At 37.5% G+C, this 16820-nt stretch overlaps 1 protein-coding gene and 1 long non-coding RNA gene across 3 annotated transcripts in view; one reads left to right on the forward strand and one right to left on the reverse strand.

The window, feature by feature from the left end:
* LOC133569520 (uncharacterized) overlaps positions 1-11602 on the forward strand; it is a 21984-nt gene extending 10382 nt beyond the window's left edge. Inside the window, exon 2 of the long non-coding RNA XR_009809823.1 lies at positions 11343-11602. This is a non-coding gene — a long non-coding RNA (uncharacterized LOC133569520). The remainder of the gene's footprint in view (positions 1-11342) is intronic.
* Positions 3906-14077, reverse strand: slc35b3 (solute carrier family 35 member B3). 2 transcript variants are annotated; one of them, XM_061921913.1, is made up of 10 exons: positions 13826-14077; positions 11337-11573; positions 11119-11240; positions 10876-11030; positions 10617-10724; positions 10451-10548; positions 9118-9210; positions 8911-9022; positions 8695-8764; positions 3906-4657 (listed from the first exon to the last, which is right to left on the reverse strand). In XM_061921913.1, the coding sequence occupies exons 2-10, from the start codon at positions 11550-11552 to the stop codon at positions 4507-4509; spliced, it is 1125 nt and encodes a 374-aa protein (XP_061777897.1). In that variant the 5' UTR covers positions 11553-11573; positions 13826-14077; the 3' UTR covers positions 3906-4506. The 2 variants fall into 2 exon arrangements, with proteins under 2 accessions (XP_061777897.1, XP_061777898.1); XM_061921914.1 differs by lacking the exons at positions 8911-9022; positions 9118-9210 and adding an exon at positions 10295-10322.
* Positions 14078-16820: the final 2743 nt, after the last annotated feature.

A 16820-nucleotide genomic window follows, 5' to 3' on the forward strand; every position in this document is an offset into this window, starting at 1 on the left:
CAGGTGTCTTTTATACGGATAACAAGTTCAAACAAGTGCCATTAATACAGGTAATGAGTGGAGGACAGAAGAAGAAGTTACAAGTCTGTGAGAGCCAGAGATCTTCCTTGTTTGAAGTGACCAAATACTTATTTTCGACCATAATTTACAAATAAATTATTTAAAATTCCTACAATGTGAATTCCTGGATTTTTTTTTTCACATTCTGTCTCAAACAGTTGAAGTGTACCTATGATGAAAATTAAAGACCTCTGTCATCATTTTAAGTGGGAGAACTTGCACAATCGGTGGCTGACTAAATACGTTTTTGCCCCACTGTATGTATATATACATATATATGTATATGTGCATATATATATATATATATATATATGAGCCAATCACCACGCCCCTACGCCTGCCTGTACCCACCCACTCTGTGCCCTATATAAACCATTGTATGTGAATGCTTCCATTAAAATCTCCTGATGATTGAGGGAACCCCTCATGAAACAGTTCTGTAGAGATGAAGTAGTCTTGTGATTTTTCCCACGCCTACATATTGCGCTCTACCACGGTATCGAGCACTATTCTCTGGATAATCCAATCAATATATATATATATATATATATATATATATATATACATATATATACATATATATATATATATATATATACATACATATATATACATATATATATATACATATATATATATATATATATATACATACATATATATATATACATACATATATATATATATATATATATAAAAAAGTGCAAATGCACATTTGTTTTTTTATTCTCCATTGTTTTCATTTTGTTATAATAGCTGTTAAGGCTATGGCACTGTATTGAATCATGCTTGCTCTTGTTTTTTTTTTGTTTTTTTGCATATTTGAAATACAAATATATCAATCAATATATATATATATATATATATATATATATATATATATATATATATATATATATATATATATGTATGTATGTATATACACATACATACATGTATATATACATATATAAATAAACATATATACATAAACATATATATAATAATAATAATAATAATGGATTAGATTTATATCGCGCTTTTCTATTATTAGATACTCAAAGCGCTTACAGAGAAGTGGGAACCCATCATTCATTCACACCTGGTGGTGGTAAGCTACATTTGTAGCCACAGCTGCCCTGGGGTAGACTGACGGAAGCGTGGCTGCCAGTTTGCGCCTACGGCCCCTCCGACCACCACCAATCATTCATTCATCATTCATTCACCAGTGTGAGCGGCACCGGGGGCAAGGGTGAAGTGTCTTACCCAAGGACACAACGGCAGCGATTTGGATGTCAATAGGTGGGAAGCGAATCTGCAACTCTGAGGTTTCTGGCACGGCCGCTCTACCCACTACGCCATGCCGCCCCAAATATATACGTATATATACACATACACATATATAAATATGTATATATATATATATATATACACATATATTTATACATATATAATATATATATATACATACATATACACACACACACATATACATATATATATATATATATATACATACATATACACACACACACATACATATATATATATACATATATATATATATATACATACATATATACAGTGGGGCAAAAAAGTAATTAGTCAGCCACCGATTGTGCAAGTTCTCCCACTTAAAATGATGACAGAGGTCTGTAATTTTCATCATAGGTACACTTCAACTGTGAGAGACAAAATATGAAAAAAAAAATCCAGGAATTCACATAGTAGGAATTTTAAATAATTTGTTTGCAAATTATGGTGGAGAATAAGTATTTGGTCAACCATTAAAAGCTCTCACTGATGGAAGGAGGTTTTGACTCGAAATCTCACGATACATGGCCCCATTCATTCTTTCCTTAACACGGATCAATCGTCCTGTCTCCTTAGCAGAAAAACAGCCCCAAAGCATGATGTTTCCACCCCTATGCTTCAGAGTAGGTATGGTGTTCTTGGGATGCAACTCAGTAGTCTTCTTCCTCCAAACACGACGAGTTGAGTTTATACCAAAATGGATACATGGATAATACAGCAGAGGATTGGGAGAATGTCATGTGGTCAGATGAAACCAAAATATAACTTTTTGGTATAAACTCAACCAGTCGTGTTTGGAGGAAGAAGAATACTGAGTTGCATCCCAAGAACACCATACCTACTGTGAAGCATGGGGGTGGAAACATCATGCTTTGGGGCTGTTTTTCTGCTAAGGGGACAGGACGATTGATCCGTGTTAAGGAAAGAATGAATGGGGCCATGTATCGGGAGATTTTGAGTCAAAACCTCCTTCCATCAGTGAGAGCGTAGAGCTTTGAATGGTTGACCAAATACTTATGTTCCACCATAATTTACGAATTAATTCTTTAAAATTCATACAATGTGAATTCCTAGATTTTTTTTCAAATTCTGTCTCTCACAGTTGAAGTGTACCAATGATGAAAATTAAAGACCTCTGTTATCATTTTAGGTGGGAGAACTTGCACAATCAGTGGCTGACTAAATACTTTTTTGCACAATCGGTGGCTGACTAAATACTTTTTTGCCCCACTGTGTATATATACATATATATATGTCAATGCTATGCTGCAGATGCTCCCTTGGAAGTCATGTGAAAAATAAAATGTTTGTCCAACATAATAAAACATGTGGACATTTGTATATAGAAAATTCCTATGTGGCTTTGAAAAATGGACAGAATTGTCCATGTTCCAAACAGGGGTCACCCTACTTTAGGGGAAGGTGTGTTCTCTGGTGTTAAAAGACAAATGATGTACTTTGCCTTGGGTCAACTGGGCTTTCCCCCCATCCCGTAATGATCTTTCAGGAAGAATAGTTGTTCCCCTAGTGATGAAGCAGCACTGTATGCGCTCGCCACATCAGGAGTGTTTATTGGCGCTCTCATGTTTTAACATTGCAACACTACACCCGCCACCTCTAATGGACTGTTCATCCGTCAAAATATTGTTCCCATTTTGTGCTTGTGTCAAACAAGAGTCTGCAGATAAACTACTGGGGGAAAAAAAAAAAGTAATTTTCTCTTTCCAATTGAGTTACAAGCGCTCTATCCTTGCATGTGTGTGCGTTGTTATCCTGCCAAAGGTTCCCTAGAGTAGAGCGGATCCCTGTCAGTTCATCATCAGACACAAGCTGCTATATTTGATGGCATACCAAATTACTAAGTCAGCCGCTCTAAGGTTCCTGCAAAGAAGGGAGAACATACAATATTGTAGTCAGAGCAAGAACACACGCATCGTTTTGTTGGTCTCTTTCATTATTTACATTTGGTAGAAGTTTGCTTTTCTATCAAACAGTGATTTTTATGATCAATTTACTATTTGAAATAAATGGATGATTAAAGACAAGAAATGAAAGGTTCATGATTGGGGGGGTGGGTGGGTCATGTGTCCCCGGGTAATATGCTTTATCAGTATCATGCTTCAAACTCCACTTCTAAAAGCTGTGCACGACAAAATGTGCTCATTGTAGCCAATAATACTGACTGTCTCATTTTGATAAAATAAATCAGCACAAATTGTTTTATTCATTCAGGTTAAAGTGTTTTATACATTGTCCTCCTGAGTTAATGTCGCTGATCAATTTACTTTTAATATTATTATTAATCAGTTTATTTAATGTTATTTTTCAGTATCAAATGGTTCATGTTCATCCGAAAATTTTGAGAATTCAATTGAGGATTATTTTTTTAATTTCAGGCAAATTAATGCACTTTAAATGTTTGCCGGTAGAGACCAATAAAACAATGTTAATGAAGTTGGAAACGTGTGCGTTGACTATACATGCGTATCTACTCTTTTTACCAGCAACGTCACTGATGTATGAAAAATAGTACCAATATTTTTCAGAAGCAGTATTGTACCACGTTCAATTTATTAGTACCACAGTACTTTATTAGTACCGGTATACCCCTAATGCCTACACATAAACAATACAAATATTCATATCAATTAAACAGGCTTGGGTAATTTTATTTTAGAAAAATGTGTTTACCTTCATTCAAACACATGTTAGGCAGATTGTGGCAGTTGAGTTCTCCAAGGGTCCCCATTGAGTGAGACCATCAAGTGCTGATTCTTCATAATTACAAAAGAACACTTAAGCTTCTAGTTTCTCCGGCACAAGCGGTGGCTCGTCAGTCTTTCAACAAATCCTTATAGAACGTACTTTTGTTGAGGCTGTGAGCAATCACTTCTTTCTTTTCAGCTTCCTCGCATTTCCAGTGCAATACTGCACAATTTGGTTAACTAAGACACTCACTTGTATTTTGAGAGTCTTCAGTGTTGTCCACGTTGGAAATGTTTTGCGGTATGTTCAAAAACTAGCCTATTTGCCACTCTTACCCCCGCTTTATTGCAACAGACCCCTTTGTTCATGATGCAGCTTTCAAGCTTGACCAGAGGTATTCTGGTCGAGACAAGATTCAGTCATTGTAGTTCGTGTGATTGGTGCATCTCACACGTTTTGTGACGAAAGTCTGACTTTCTTCCCAGTCAGCAGCAAACTCCTGAAGTCCGTGATAGAGGGAAGCTGCATTTTGTCTCGGTTTTTACTGTAAACATTCAAGAAGATGCCAAAGACCACCAGAAGGCCGCCCCAGATGTACCTGAGTGAGGGAGTTTGGGTGTGGGGTGGGTGACAAATTATTATATTATTGTAAAGTGATTTTCAATTTTCTTCTAGTCAGACATAATTTTCGGTACAACAGATGGAGTTTTAACTTGACACGTTATTAGGTAACTCAAAAATCTGATTTTTCTCAGACAACATTTAAATGTTTTTTAATAGTGATTTATTTCATTCTGTTAAAATAAAAAAAATAAAAAACATTCATAAAAATACATTATTTGCAAAGAACCTACAAAAATATAAACATATTTTAATTCTAAAAATATCTTGTTTTATTTATTGCGGTCTTTATTTTGCAACGTTTTGTCACTTTTTATTTTTGCTAACTTTTTGCCCTAATAATGCATTCAAGAAATTGACAGTGAAAGTAAAATTAGACATTAAGAAATGGCAATCCAATCATCATCACGGATAAAGATGGTATCTCGGAACAAGTGAAAAGATATTTTCTCTTTAAAAAGACAATTATAACTAAACAGTATAGTGGTGTTATTATTGAGACTTCTGCCTCTAAATCTCTCAGTCCCTTTGAACACATCTTTAAGTGTAGAAGACAACCTCAGAGACAAAAGTAAGCTCCCTTTTATTTACTATTCCTACTAGAACTTCCTAGGCAAAACACTAAGGGCTGATCTACTAAAGGTTTGCATATATTAAAACACGTGCAAACTTGAGAGCGCACGCAAAGCTGATCTTAGTTTGTGTGCAGAGAATTTTGTCTCTTAATTAAACAAAACAGAGAGCTCAATCCATTTAGCATGTCTGTCTTCATGCTTATGCAAAATATATGCTTATTATCATTACACTCACAATACAAGGTGGAGGGGGTGGAAATATAATCACTTAACCATCTGAATGTAATTTATCAAGACTGAAACTGTTCAGCCGCCACGGTTTTGCGTCTATTTTTACAAGTCTAGAGAGTATGTGTAAAGTTGCACAGTTATGTACAAATATATGTTAAAATAAGCCAATTACAACGCAAAATAAAATGAGAGAGAGAAAATCTGCCATTCGAGTGCGTGTCAAAATATTTGGACAGTCAGAAATAAAAAAAGACATTTAGTCTATTCAGCAATATAATTTTATAGTCGCTGGGTGACCTAAATATTTGATATCATGATTAATTTCCACATTTAAAAGCCTTGTGGTCTACATAACGTGTAATGCTGGTTCTTTGGTCAACATTTTTGCATAAATTTGGTTTCACAGACCATCTTCAAGTTGCTTTCTAACGTTGTCTTCAGAATGCGCCGTTTTGTGGGCGGTCCTATTTACGTGTCCAAGATCTCCGTAGGCCAAGCCCCCTTCAACTGTGTCTCCACCCTGTCAGCCGTGTTGTAGAGTTTACAGCTTGCATATAGTCTACTGACATATAAAAGTGGCTTTTTATTAGAAATTGCAACAACGTAGGACTTTAGCACGCATGTGCATGTACGAACCAGTCTGCCCCACAAAACGATAGAGAAAATAAGGAACTTTCTGGCCCCGTTTACAGTGCACACCAAATCTGATTTTTTTGCCCTCAAGTGACAAAGATCAGATTTTTTTTGCTAGTATAAACGTTCCAAAGTGCTTTCAAATCTGATCTTTTGGCATCGGATGCAGGCAACATCAGGAGATAGTCCTGAATCCAATTGGAATCTGATATTTTCAAACGTGACTGAAGTCTAAACGCAATGCGACCTGAATGCTACACGTATGTGACTTTTTCACAAACTTTGGGCGAGCTACGTCGAGGATAATTCATCACAACATCCAATTTTGGTGAGAAAAGTCTTTTTAAGATGACCGAATTGTTGGTGCATCACTTGTCAATAGTGCGCAAATAATAGGCTATATGTAATATAGGAATATGTATTTTGATTTTGAAGAAATAGCGATTGTTGGAGGACAGGAATTGACGCTGTAGTGCATTTGCTTACATGAGTTGAAAAATAAAGCTCCCGTAGATCCACGATGATGTCTGTGTCTCCTCTACTTAACAGCCATTAAAGGATTAGAACCTTCCCAAATATAACACTATAGACATCCATTTAAAAGTTATATTACTTGTAATTATTTTCACAGAAAAAAAAGCTAATTTTTAAGGTGTGGCAACTTTTATTTTATTTTGTAGGAGTAGCGACTTCCTCCCAGTCAACTTTATCGCACTGCGCATGCAAGTGACGTCATGCGAGTTCAGACTCCACATTTTACTTGCAGAGTAAACAGTAAGCTGGTAAAAAATCCGCTATTAAAAAAAATAAGATTTGGGCCACTTTGGCCTGCAGTGCAAATGTAGTCATTGACTACAACTGAATAAAAATGTCTGACTCGCGCAAAGCTCTTCGGGTAAAACTCTAACATGTATGGAGAAAACCGTTGACGAAACTAAAGCCAAATACGTCACAATCGTCTCAAATTCCAAACTGTTCATTTGGAACTTTTGGAAAAATTCAAGATTGTTTTACAAACATCTCTGTCATGCCTACATGGTTTGATTTAACATGTGTGTCTTTATAGGGATCCCAGATACACAAAAACAGCAGGCACCAATAGGTAAGAAAAGTTGGAGCATAATAAGACCGCTTCAAGAGGCTGATTAAATCAAATTAAATTGATTCGTTCTGGCGTTTGCTTGCGTTTTTCCATATATGAAACAATGTTTTGCGATATTTTCTTGTGTTTGGATCATTCCAGATGCACCATTACAACACTGGCGCCTCCCAGAGTGCACTTTCGGTGTGCTAAAAATATGTTGTGTTGTCCAGTTCGCACTTTGATACAACCCAGAAAAGGTGGTTCATATTATATGTCTCTGCTGCATGTTCCTCGATTTAACGGAACAGCACAGGTTGGAACAATCAAGCATATAGTTACATGTAGACCTGGGTGATATATCGAGTTTGTAAGATGTATCAATATATTTTTAAACAACACATGAATTATTAAAATATCGTAATATCGATATAATTTATTTCACGTTAAAATTACCGAACGCCGCTTATTTGTTGTGTTCCTTGTTGTCCCCCGTTCTTCCCCGGGCTACAAAACCTCTCCCCTTTCTCCTTCCAGGACGTGTTTGCACGTATAAGAACATCCATGATTGGTCGGTTGTTTACTATGATGAGTCACGATTGGTTAGGGACAGGCAAATCGTAGGTAAGATAGGTAAGGTCATCCAACCAGGAAGGGAAATCACAAAGTGCCTTCCTGCAAATTTATTTTTTTTATCTCAGTTTGACACATTTTGTATTATTTGCACAGCTTTGTTATGAATTTCACGTAGAAATAATTTATTTCAATTTTTTTCATGTTATGCAATTCTGTGCTTCTTAAACAGTTTTCTTTTCTGTGCTGTTAATACCCATCTTGACTAACTGGGTTAATAAAAGTGCCACCGATTATTTACAGTAAAGTTGTTAATCACTTCAATTTCACTGAATATCGCTCAAAAATTAATATCTTAGTATGTATACTTTCACTGAAAAATATATTGAGATATACTTTTTCGTCCATATTGCCCAGCCCTAGTTCCATGAATGTGGAATCTCCATGGTGACAGCCGATACACTTCACGCAAAAACCCCATTTAAATAAGGCGTTTCTACACCACTTGATATCCATCACGCCAGTCTTAGTAAATCACCCAACCGCAACACGCCCACTAATAGTACTCACAATTTTTTACTATGTGCACGATGTAAAGCACTTATTTTGATCTTTGTAGCCCATATTGTTATGAAACAATACCATTCTGACAGTATTATCTTTTTAAAAGGTATAATTTTTTAAAAACAAGTTCTGTATTACATGTAGAACCATTTTGTATCTAAAGTTGTGGATAAAAGTGTAGTAAAAGAAAACTTTTTTTTTCTAAATAGATAACTTAACTGCTATACTTTACTATATTGTCTGCACACGACTAAGAGACAGAGCAATGCAAGGCTCAAGGTACAACGAATGGACTGAGGATATAAAAAAGAGAAAAGGACTGGAACAAAAATGTGTCCGAAAAATATCAGTACTTACTGAAAAGTGAAGGGCTTGGTAAAGAACATAAAGGAGAGAATGACTGTCATGGCCTTCCTCCCTGTGGTCACTGTAAATACATAAAACAGGTTTGATTCTTCTTTTCAAGCTTTCAGCAAACTATAAAAGCTGATCTTGTAGCCAGGTTTTATAGTTGCAGAATTCTGTTATTTCAACAAGTCATTACAGATATTTGAGAAATACTGTCAAACTAACCCGTGACTGCAACCAGCGCACCAAACAGCTTAATCAAGGCCAGCACAAAGGATATGCCAAAATAGCCCGTAAGAGAGAAGAAGAACGCATAACCGTATGTCTTCACAGGATTCTAAAAGGGGAGGGGGAATGATACAATGACACAAAAATACTACAGATTCATGCAGAAAAACAAATCCATAGAAACTCAGAACATTACCAATTTACCTCAGAGCAGAAAGCCGCTGCTGGTCCCAGCCCACCCACACACAGAAGCCCCATCAATATGTAGACAAAGCCGATAGAGTATGAGTACAGCACCTGCACACACAACAGGCACCACTTCTCATACCAGAAAAAATACCCAACAAATAGTACTTCCACAGACTGTAACCATGTACAGTCAGTCATTCTACATAAGATACTAAGAACAGTACTGTAAAACAATGTTTGTATTACGGCAAAACATAATATTTTCAGTGCAGCAGGTACACTGTTTTGCAACATACACACAAATTATTCATGTTTTCATTAAAGTCCTGATCTTTCCACATTAAATTACAAATATTTATATACAAAAAAAGCAAAAAGTAATGTATATTTTGTAATGAGCAAACATCATATGCTTTTATTATAAACCTGGAGACTATTTATAAACATTATTACTATGAATTACTTTTAAATACTAGTAATGAGTCAAATGATACAAAAGCATTTACGCCTAATGGAGCAAAAGGAGTGATAGTGTCCTTTGATGCCTTGATGTGTGTGTCACTTTAAGGAAAAAAACGTGTAATTTGACAAGAAGTCAGAAAAAGTGATATGTCGCATTAGACATAGGTTTTAGTCGTTATCACTGAACTAAAAAAAAGGAACAGTTCCAAAGTGTGGGGTCATTTTAATCTGATAGTGCCAAATAAGTTAAATGTTCTCTTCCTGTTTACTATCTGACTTTTTGGCCAGAGCTGTGTGCATATTAATTTCTGAAAAGCTATTAGTTAAAAATTTGTATTTGTTAAAAAATTGTTATTTATTAAAATGTTTATTTGTTGGCCCTAGTGTGCGAATATGAGTGTGAATGCTGTCTGTCTATAGGTGTTGGCCCTGGGATGAGGTGGCTACTTGTCCAGGATGTACCCCGCCTACCGCCCGAATGCAGCTGAAAAAGGCTCCAGTGACCCCCGGCGACCCCAAAAGGGACAAGCAGTAGAAAATAGATGAAAGGATATTTGTTTAAAAATTCCATCCATTTTCTACCGCTTATTCCCTTTCGGGGTCACGGGGGGCGCTGGCGCCTATCCCAGCTACAATCGGGCGGAAGGCAGGGTACACCCTGGACAAGTCGCCACCTCATCGCAGGGCCAACACAGATAAAAAATTGAACAACAAAAAGAAAATGACATACTTGTTTGCAGGTCAAATGTAATGAATGACTTTTATGATCCATCAGACGGAGGATGGTCATTACGAAACACAGACACAGTATCAGTGCAGTGTCAATACAGTTAGCAAGGTCGCCATACACTCGCTGAGGCGTCATTTACCCATCAATATTAAATACCATTTCAGAATTGGAGCCATTATGAAGTTTCATGGCTTTCTCCTGCACGTTTCCAATAGCAGCATCTGCACAGAGTGCCATGGATATGAGGACAACACCTGAAGAGAGACATCAACAAGGATGTTAGACATACGAGATTGAGCCTCCATACTAAGAAAAATATTACCTGTTACGTTAAAGTTGGGGGCTACTTTGCTGTCGGCGAGCGTGAACCAGATGAGTCCAAGACTCATGCATACAGCAGCAGACACGTCAGCGACATTATAACGTTTACCTGATACAGGATATCACCACACAGCAAGCAAAAAGTGTAAGGGGCGACTCCAACATACTTGTAACAATGTATGAAAACATTGTGATTTTGTAATTAAAAAAACAGGTCCGAACCATAGCATTAATGTTTTAATAAAAATGTTTTGACTTACCTTGAATAAACACTCCTCCAATCATGACAGGAATGAGTTTACAGCACTTAAAGATGACCTGTGTCGGGTAGTTCAAGTAGCCCAGAGAGGTATTGGACAGGCCCATGGTGCCCACTGTTAGAAACGCGATGATCATATATGTCTTTCCTGGTATCCTGGAAAATTCAACATACACAAGCCTCTTATCCGCAGCTGTTTGAGCAAAGAATTGTATGCTTGCAATGCGGGTTCAAAATGCTGCACCTTCTGCGTTTATCTGGTGTGAGCTGAAGCTCCACAAGTCCAAACATGGAGTAGAAACCAAACTGGATCAGAGTGAGGTACCAACCAAAGGGCTTGAAACCCTCTACAGCAAATATCAGCTCCTAAAGAAAGATGTTGAGTAAAAAAAAGTGGTCTTCAGGACGCTTGAATTAAAAAATGAATTTAGTATGATTCTTGTTTTCCATTTCATGTCATACCTGTAGATATCCATACACGAGGTAGAAGACAAACACCCCAGCCACACAGATGAAGAACTGCGTGGGGGTGCTGAAGCTGCTGAGGTTGATTCCAAGAACCTTCAGTTCCTCTAAAGACTTTATATGAGGGGACATCACCTCTGTGGATGATGGGATGGATATGGAAATGGGCTTCCGTGTATTGTTGTACCCCACTAGGCCATATTTGGCACTCATTGTAATTGAGTGTGCTTTTGGCTATATGGATAAAAAGACAATGCAAGTCATTACTTATCATTTTGATCATCACTTCAAGTGTTTTTACTACATAATTTTAACCATGCACACATTTGACTCAAATGACAACGGTTTCATATTTGACTGAGTTTGAAAGGAAGTACTGTACAACATAGGGCTGGGCGATATATCGATATATCGCGGGTTTGTCTCTGTGCGATATACAAAATGACTATATCGTGATATTTGAGTATACGTTCTCACACAGTCGCTTTTCGCTGCGGGCATTACATTACAGGCTCTTCTTGCTCTTTCCTGTGTCTCCTTCTCACAGACAAGCAAGCGCACCTTACATACGTCACACACCGTCAGCATGGGTAACGTTAGCTGTGATGCTAGTGGAGCCGTGTGAGTGGTAACACGAGAGAAAGAAGGTGCGAATGAAGGAAGAATTAATTCCCAAGACAAACAGCAGGGCGTCCATCGTCTGGCGGTGGTTTGGCTTCAAGCGACAACCGTAATTTGTCAAGTGTTGGCCAAAAGAGTTGCTACAAAAAATAGCAGTACTGCTAATATGTAGCATAATTTGAAAAGTTACCTGCTAGAGAATGAAGAGCGATTACTCCGCATGTCAACATGTCCATTCGGTGCCACATGCCCACACCATCAAAATGCCGAGGCTAACATTTCCAGATCAACACCGTATGAAAAAAATAGTAAACAACAGAATTTAATTACGTCCGTAGTAACCTACCACATAGCGAAGGACGAACATTATTTGATTTACTATTATGCAGATCATTTTTACTTGACACTTAAAATGTCTCTGACAATCTTGCAAATTATGTTTTGGAAATGCCATGAAAGTGTGTGCCATTGCTTGATAACTGTTTAATAAATACATTTTTTTGGGGTCAATTGACTTAATTGTGATTTCTTTCTCTGCATGAAAGTTTCCAATGAGCATATATTAATGCAGTATGAACAAGAGTGTTTTAATGTAGACACATAGAATCATCATACTGCTGTGGTTATATGTATCAAGTTTTAATTCAAGGCCAAGGCAAAATATCGAGCCATATCGCCCAGCCCTAGTACAACATAAAAAGTGTAAAGGCATGCCATTGCTACTTTAGATCAGTGGTTCTCAAATGGGGGTATGCATACCCCTTGGGGTACTTGAAGGTGTGCCAAGGGGTACGTGAGATTTTTTTAAAAATATTCTAAAAATAGCAACAATTTAAAATTCCTTTATAAATATAATTATTGAATAATACTTCAACAAAATATGAATGTAAGTTCATAAACTGTGAAAAGAAATCTAACATTGCAATATTCAGTATTGACAGCTCGATTTTTTGTGGACATGTTCCATAAATATTGATGTTAAATATTTCTTTTTTTGTGAAGAAATGTTTAGAATTAAGTTCATGAATCCAGATGGATCTCTATTACAATCCCCAAAGAGGGCACTTTAAGTTGATGATTACTTCTATGTGTAGAAATATTTATAATTGAATCACTTGTTTATTTGTCAACAAGTTTTTAGTTATTTTTATATATATTTTTTCCCAAATAGTTCAAGAAATATCACTACAAATGAGCAATATTTTGCACTGTTATACATTTCATAAAATCAGAAACTGATGACATAGAGCTGTATTTTACTTCTTTATCTCTTTTTTTCAACCAAAAAGGCTTTGCTCTGATTAGGGGGTACTTGAATTAAAAAAAAATGTTCACAAGGGGTACATCACTGAAAAAAGGTTGAGAACCACTGATGTAGATTATTAGTTCCAGTATAATTAAATATACAACATGATAACAGTTTACAATTTGACTGAGTTTGAAAGGAAGTACTGTACAACATTACAAGTGTAAAGGCATGCCATTGCTACTTTAGATTATTAGTTCCAGCATACTTAAATATACAACATGATACCAGTTTAATATTTGACTGGGCTCGAAAGGAAGTACTGTACAACATAAAAGGAACTTTAAAGGCATTCAATTGCTGTGTTGGATAATTAGTTCAACCATAATTATATATACAACATATTTGTGTCAGGGAAACAATTAATTTCGGCTTTTGAAGATACATCCTGCTTCTGGATCTCGGCTATTAAACGCTAATGCACACGTTTCATTTAATGACACAGTACAATCTAATAAAATAAATTATTAGCATGACGTGTATGCGAAAGGGAGAGTAAAGAAGAACAAAATGTGTTCTTTTAAGGCTTTAACTAACCAAGCAGCAGCAATATTGTTACCTTATACAACACTTCCGGGTGGAATTACGCAGGTTTATACTGCTCTTCTGGTGCTATTCCGGTGAAAAACATCTCTCTAAACATGCCAGCGTCTTATTCACGGGCGTAGAAAGCATTTATAAGCTCTTCGACATTGACGACTTTGTAAAAAAAGAAAAAAAAAAGCTCTGATAAGCGCTACCACTAGCAGGACATTAGCCTCTAGCTGCAAGCACCGGCAGAGGCAGCCAACAACTTCCGGTTTGGGCTGAGCTCGGAGCTGTGTTCTTATTGGTCGAGAGGAGCGCACGAATCTGCGGGCATAAAGAGTAGCTCATTTTCTTTTTTGTTTAACATTAATAGCTGTTACGTCCTCTTTTCCCCGGACATGTCCTCGTTTGTGCGGGTGTCCGGGCGGATTTTATTATATAATGCGTCAAATGTCCGGCATTTTGAATTAGGGTTGCGTGCATTTTCAACGTAGGTCCAGGGTTCTTTCCCACTCAAATAGCCATTTTTTTACTGTTTCACAAGATGAAAATGATATTGGGAGCCGCGACCATTCCGTTAATATCTGCTGATGGTCACTCAGATAGTAATACTAATGGCATCCTATGAAGTCATTGCCTTTGACCCCTTCTACAACATGTGCTAACAGCTTGCCAGCCCAGTGACAATTTGTATGTGGATTCCGCTGATACACAAACAGGACTGCAAGGCATATAGTCAACAGCCAGACAGGTTACACTGAAGGTTGTGATATAAACAACTTTAACACTCTTACTAATATGCGCCACCAAACAAGAATGACAAACACATTTCGGTAGAACATCCTCACAGTAACACAACAAAAACGCAACATTACAATTACCCAGAATGCCGTGCATCCATGACTCTTCCAGGCTATACTATACACCCCCGCGCCCCCAACCCCGCCCACCTCAACCGACGCACGGAGGGGCAGGGGGGGGGGGGGGGGGGGGGTTGGTACTAGGGGGTGTTGAGTTTGGAGTGACAGATGTAAAAATACTTTTAAAATAAACTAAAACATAACAAAAGTGAAATAAAAAAGCTTAAAGGTGAAATGTAATTTAGAAAAAGTTGCAATGTTGACTAATAAAACAAAGCTTTTTTTTTTCTTTCAAACTGTCATTGCTCAAAACATATTATTGAATCAAAATCAATGTTATTATGAATTATTGACCTATCCAAGGTTCCCATTACTTCACATCAAATATTTCACTAAGAAAAATATTTCTGGTGGAAGATTTTTAATATTTTGTGTGTTTGCCATTGAAAACATAGTTTTTGTTGGACAAAAAAGGGCGGAAAACAAACAAAAAAAAACAACATAAAAAAACTAAAACATTTTGAAATGAGGGATAGATGTGAAGTTGATGAAGACTCCAGAGATTTAAGTGTTAAATATAAAATGTATGTATGCCCTGGCACACCATTATCATCATGTCATGACCGAAGCAAAACACTTTTTACACATTTATACTGAAATAAATACACCTACAACTTATTAAATAAAAACATAGAAAAAACTACCGGCAGTGGTAAAGTTTAGATCCACGAAGGAAAGAAGAAAGTGAATGAATGTTTATAACTGAATACATTTACATACGTACACACATTTGTTTTATTTTTTTATTATTTTTTTAATGAGTTACAAAACACCATATAGAATGTGAGATACAACAGGATAATGAATACGTTTAACATTTGTTTTCAAAACGCTTACAAAAAAGTGGGATCCCAAAAATTTACTGTGGGACCCCATTTTTATGACTTGGTGGGGTCCCTGGGACCCCATTTTAAAAATCCCTAGCGCCAACACAGCAGTCAACAGAGGAGAAAAAAATATTTATTTAAATACATATATTATTTATAAAGCAAGTTCGAGTATCATTGGCAAATTTTCACCTACTCCCGGCCTTGGCTTGCTGCCCGCCTTAGCACGCATATAGTGTCCTCTTTTTGGGATTTCAGAATATGGTCAGCCTAAACAACATGCTCACGGAACTACTTTACTTAACAGCACTGACATGTCCGTAATTATCATTTTCAAATTGTGTTTTGCCTGGTAAAATGAAGAAGGCGAAAGTGCTTCCTCTGTACAAAAGCTGTGATAAACATCCATCCATTTTCTACCGCTTGTCCCTTGTGGGTTCGCGGGGGGTGGTGCTGAAACCTATCTCAGCTACAATCGGGCAGAGGGCGGGGTGCACCCTGGACAAGTCGCCACCTCATCACAGAGAGTAAGCAGATATTAACAGTTAAAGAACAAGTTGATTAATAATTAATTTTCTACCATTTGTCTTTAATAATTTGGACTCAATAATAGAATGGAAAATGACAAGTCGCCACCTCATCGCTGGGCCAACACAGATAGACAGACAACATTCACACTCACATTCACACACTAGGGCCAATTTAGTGTTGCCAATCAACCTATCCCCAGGTGCATGTCTTTGGAAGTGGGAGGAAGCCGGAGTACCTGGAGGGAACCCACGCAGTCACGGGGAGAACATGCAAACTCCACACAGAAATATCCCGAACTCAGGACTACTTGGGACCTTCGTATTGTGAGGCTCCCTCACTAACCCCTGTACCACCGTGCTGTCCCCTGTGATAAACATCCATCATCCATCCATTTCCTACCGCTTGTCCCTTTTTGGAGTTGCGGGGTGGGGGGGGGGGGGGGGGGGGGGGGGGGGGGGGGGGGGGGCTGGATCCTATCTCAGCTGCATTCGGGCGGAAGGAGGTGTACACTCTGGACAAGTCGGCAGCTCATCGCAGGGCCAACACAGATAGACAGACAACATTCATACTCACATTCACACACTAGGGCCAATTTAGTGTTGCCAATCAACCTATTCCAGGTGCATGTTGTTGGAGGTGGGAGAAAACCGGAGTACCCGGAGGGAACACACGCAGTCACGGGGAGGACATGCAAACTCCACACAGAAAGATCCCGAGCTCGGGATTGAAGCCGAACTACTCAGGACTT

Source organism: Nerophis ophidion, linkage group LG15 (assembly GCF_033978795.1).
Source record: "Nerophis ophidion isolate RoL-2023_Sa linkage group LG15, RoL_Noph_v1.0, whole genome shotgun sequence".
Taxonomy (NCBI): Eukaryota; Metazoa; Chordata; class Actinopteri; order Syngnathiformes; family Syngnathidae; genus Nerophis; species Nerophis ophidion.